Source organism: Poromitra crassiceps, assembly GCF_964638095.1.
Source record: "Poromitra crassiceps genome assembly, chromosome: 25".
NCBI lineage: Eukaryota > Metazoa > Chordata > Actinopteri > Beryciformes > Melamphaidae > Poromitra > Poromitra crassiceps.
In genome coordinates this window covers 8,863,240-8,866,478 of record NC_139649.1, presented here as the reverse complement: position 1 = coordinate 8,866,478, position 3,239 = coordinate 8,863,240, and the positions used below count along the sequence as shown (strand labels likewise).

General features: G+C 46.5%; 1 protein-coding gene across 1 annotated transcript in view; it reads left to right on the top strand.

Moving 5' to 3' along the window:
• Positions 1-398: 398 nt before the first annotated feature.
• The window catches only part of celf4 (CUGBP, Elav-like family member 4), a gene marked incomplete at both ends in the record, with an annotated part of 30,835 nt that continues 27,994 nt past the window's right edge, over positions 399-3,239 (top strand). The window contains one exon of the mRNA XM_083661034.1: positions 399-678. Within this exon, the coding sequence (XP_083517160.1) occupies positions 399-678 (280 nt within the window). The remainder of the gene's footprint in view (positions 679-3,239) is intronic.

The following is a 3,239-nucleotide window of genomic DNA, read 5'->3' as shown; positions in this document are numbered from 1 at the left end:
TTGGTCTCTCTCTCTCTCTCCCTCTCTCTCTTTCTCTCTCTCCCTCTCCCTATCTCTAACTCTCTCCCTCTCCCCCTCTCTCTCTCTTTTATGAAATCAATGAACGAGTTATTGGGTAGGACATAAATATAAGGAATCAAAGCCTCCACCGGGACCAACGGCTTTGCGCGCTTTTGATATGCGTCTTCGCCAAATGCTACATGTGTATTCACGTCAATGTAAATATTGGCTTTGATAGGACGAGAGCGGAATCAGCTCCGGTACGACTTGGTCTCGGACCCCAATTTTGACCAAGACTTTTCAACGAGCTTTTCATCACGAAAACGATTCTCCGCCACCACCACCCCTGCTGCTCCTGCTGCTGTTGTAACCATCCCAACTCACTGGCCGGTCCGAAGATGGCAACTTTAACCAACGGGCAGGTGGACGGCATGGTGCACGGTGTGGTCGGTGTGGTCTCCGCCAGCACGAACGGGCTTGTGAACGGATTAAGCCACAGCCACAGCCCGGCGGGCTGTCCGGCCACCATCCCCATGAAGGACCACGATGCCATCAAACTCTTCATCGGTCAGATCCCCCGCAACCTGGACGAGAAGGACCTCCGGCCCCTCTTCGAGGAGTTCGGCAAGATATACGAGCTCACCGTGCTCAAGGACCGCTTCACGGGGATGCACAAAGGTGGGTTATGCCCCTAATATTCCCAGAGACAGAGATGCATCCTCATACTTGTTTCTTTTAAGGTGTGTAGCTATTATTTATACATAATATCATATCATGGGAGTGAGGACGTCACACATATTGCATTTGGTGAGTTAAGATGGCACGGCATAGCCTAATTGTTTGCACATTTCAGACAGGATTCTTTTTCTGTAGTGATGAAGATGGGCTACTTTATGAATGTTGTTGAATGGTTTTGTGCCCCCCCCCCCCCCCCCCAAAATAAATAAATAATAATTTCCATTGGCTACTCGGTCAAATAGCCTACCTGTGCCTCATTTTCTCCTTGGTTAGCTAACATAATCCAAGCATGAGAATGTCACGAATCAGGAGTCACGACAGCATTCATTTATAGGGTAATATTAGGACGAGCAGTGTTCCTATATTTGGGCAGTGTGCGCAGGAGTATTCAGTCACACGTAGTGCAGCGGTTGTAAACGTGCTTTCATTCACTAATGCTAAATCCAGGCCATTAACCTCACGTTTTCACGTTGCAATAGCGGGGATGCTGTGTTTGATTGCCCGCGGCACCGTGGCACCCACTTTGCGTGCGTGTGTGTGTGTGTGTGTGTGTGTGTGTGTGTGTGTGTGTGTGTGTGTGTGTGTGTGCGTGTGCGTGCGTGCGTGCGTGCACCCGTCCATCATGTGAGGGGCGTTCACGGCTCAAAGTAGCCCTGAATAGCCTACCTTTACATTCAAGCTGTTGAAGCCTTTTGAATAAGACCATTGAAAATTTTAAAACCGAAAATGAAGAAACAAGACAGGGAAGCAATCTAATGCAATAATCGAAATACTTTTCTACGTTCTGAATATAACATTATAACAGTGTAATTTTCTAACTAAATGTGTCTTATTTCTTTTGTGTAGCACTGGACTTATTGCTTGAGTTCTTATGGAGCAGTTCCTTTGTTACAGTAAATGACCAACTGTGCCTCTGGCGCAAGTGAATAGTAATCCCAAAGTTTAGGCATAACAATATTAACTGGCATTTGGTGTAATATTAACGGCCAGTGCTGTGCTTTTGGTGTGGCCCCTATATATTGCATGCTCTCAGGGGATGGGTCATTCTCTGCAAATCACCATCTAATGAAAGGCCCCTAATTGATCCACTATACCTGCAGGACATCCCGGTCCCCAGGGGAGCAAGGCTCGCCGGAGAACGAGCTCTCATCTTTACAATGACTTTTGGGATTCCCCCCCCCCTCCTCTAAAGCCATCCCCCCCCCCCCCCCCCCCCCCCATGTAAACAATGTGCGATGCGCACCATGTGTCAGGAGATGATAATGATATACAAATAATTCCAGAAGGTGGAGATTGTCAGGAAGCAAGAAGGGGGATACCAAAGAGGTGGAGAAGGAAAGGGGGTGGGGGGGGGTTATCTTTTATTAATAGCCCAGCTGTAGTAGTGACTCCCTGTTGGACGGTTAATCACCAGCGGCCCCACAGAACTATGGGTATGACTCGCCAGCTGATTCTAAGAACTGTCTCCTCACTGCGATATACGGCCCTGCTTCCCGGGCCGGGCCCCCCGCTTTCATTAGCGAGCCCCCGCTGCTCTCATATTTTAACTAGCTGGAGGCGATAGCTGCTCCCTGGCTCACTAGTTCACTGGCTGGCTGTAAGCTTGCCTGCTTGAAGGCCACATCACACACACGCACACACACACACACACGCACACACACACACACACACACACACACACACAACAGTGAGGAAGTGATGCTTGGCTGAATGTTGGTCATTGGTGGGTTTTCATGAGGTCTCCATATGAGAGTCCCCAAATGGAGTGAAAAACAGCACAACCCAGAAATAACAGTCAAACGGCACATGTTACACATTTGGGCTAAGGAGGCATCGGAGCTAGAGTTTTTAATGTGAGGTTACATGTCGTAACGTGACGAGAGCAATCCCGCTGTTTTGAGAACGATATGGAAGAGAATGAATACTGTAGGTGTTGTACATTTCCACTCATGACACAGTTGGATACGTCTAGAATATTCAAATAGGAATGTTATCAGTTACTGTATCAGCTTTTGTCCTCTTAAAGGAGCACGAAACCTTAAACTGATTTTTTTAAGTAGTTAGTTAATCAATATTCATCGATTGATGAATATCCATCCTGATCATAATCTGTACGATACTTCACACGATGCAAAGTCTGTATAGTGCTGCTGCCCACCACAAAACTTCCTCTCCTATACTTCTCTTGTGTTCATCAACTCATTCTCTGCATTCTCCCCTTTTCTTATTTACTTTTGCTTTACTTACTTTAATGGATGCATCGTCGCTCATCGTTCACATTCTTACAGCTATACTGACAATGAGCCCTGTTCATGATTGTGTTTCACATTCCATAATGATGGCTGTGGTGGTACAAAACCTTCAACCAGACATTGTATAGGGCTTAAATGCATTCTCCTTCACAATTCTGATCTATACAGTCTGTTTTTTTTACATTACAAGCTGTATTATTATAACTGCCATTACATTTCTTCCGCATCTGTGGGGGATATTGTCGCATT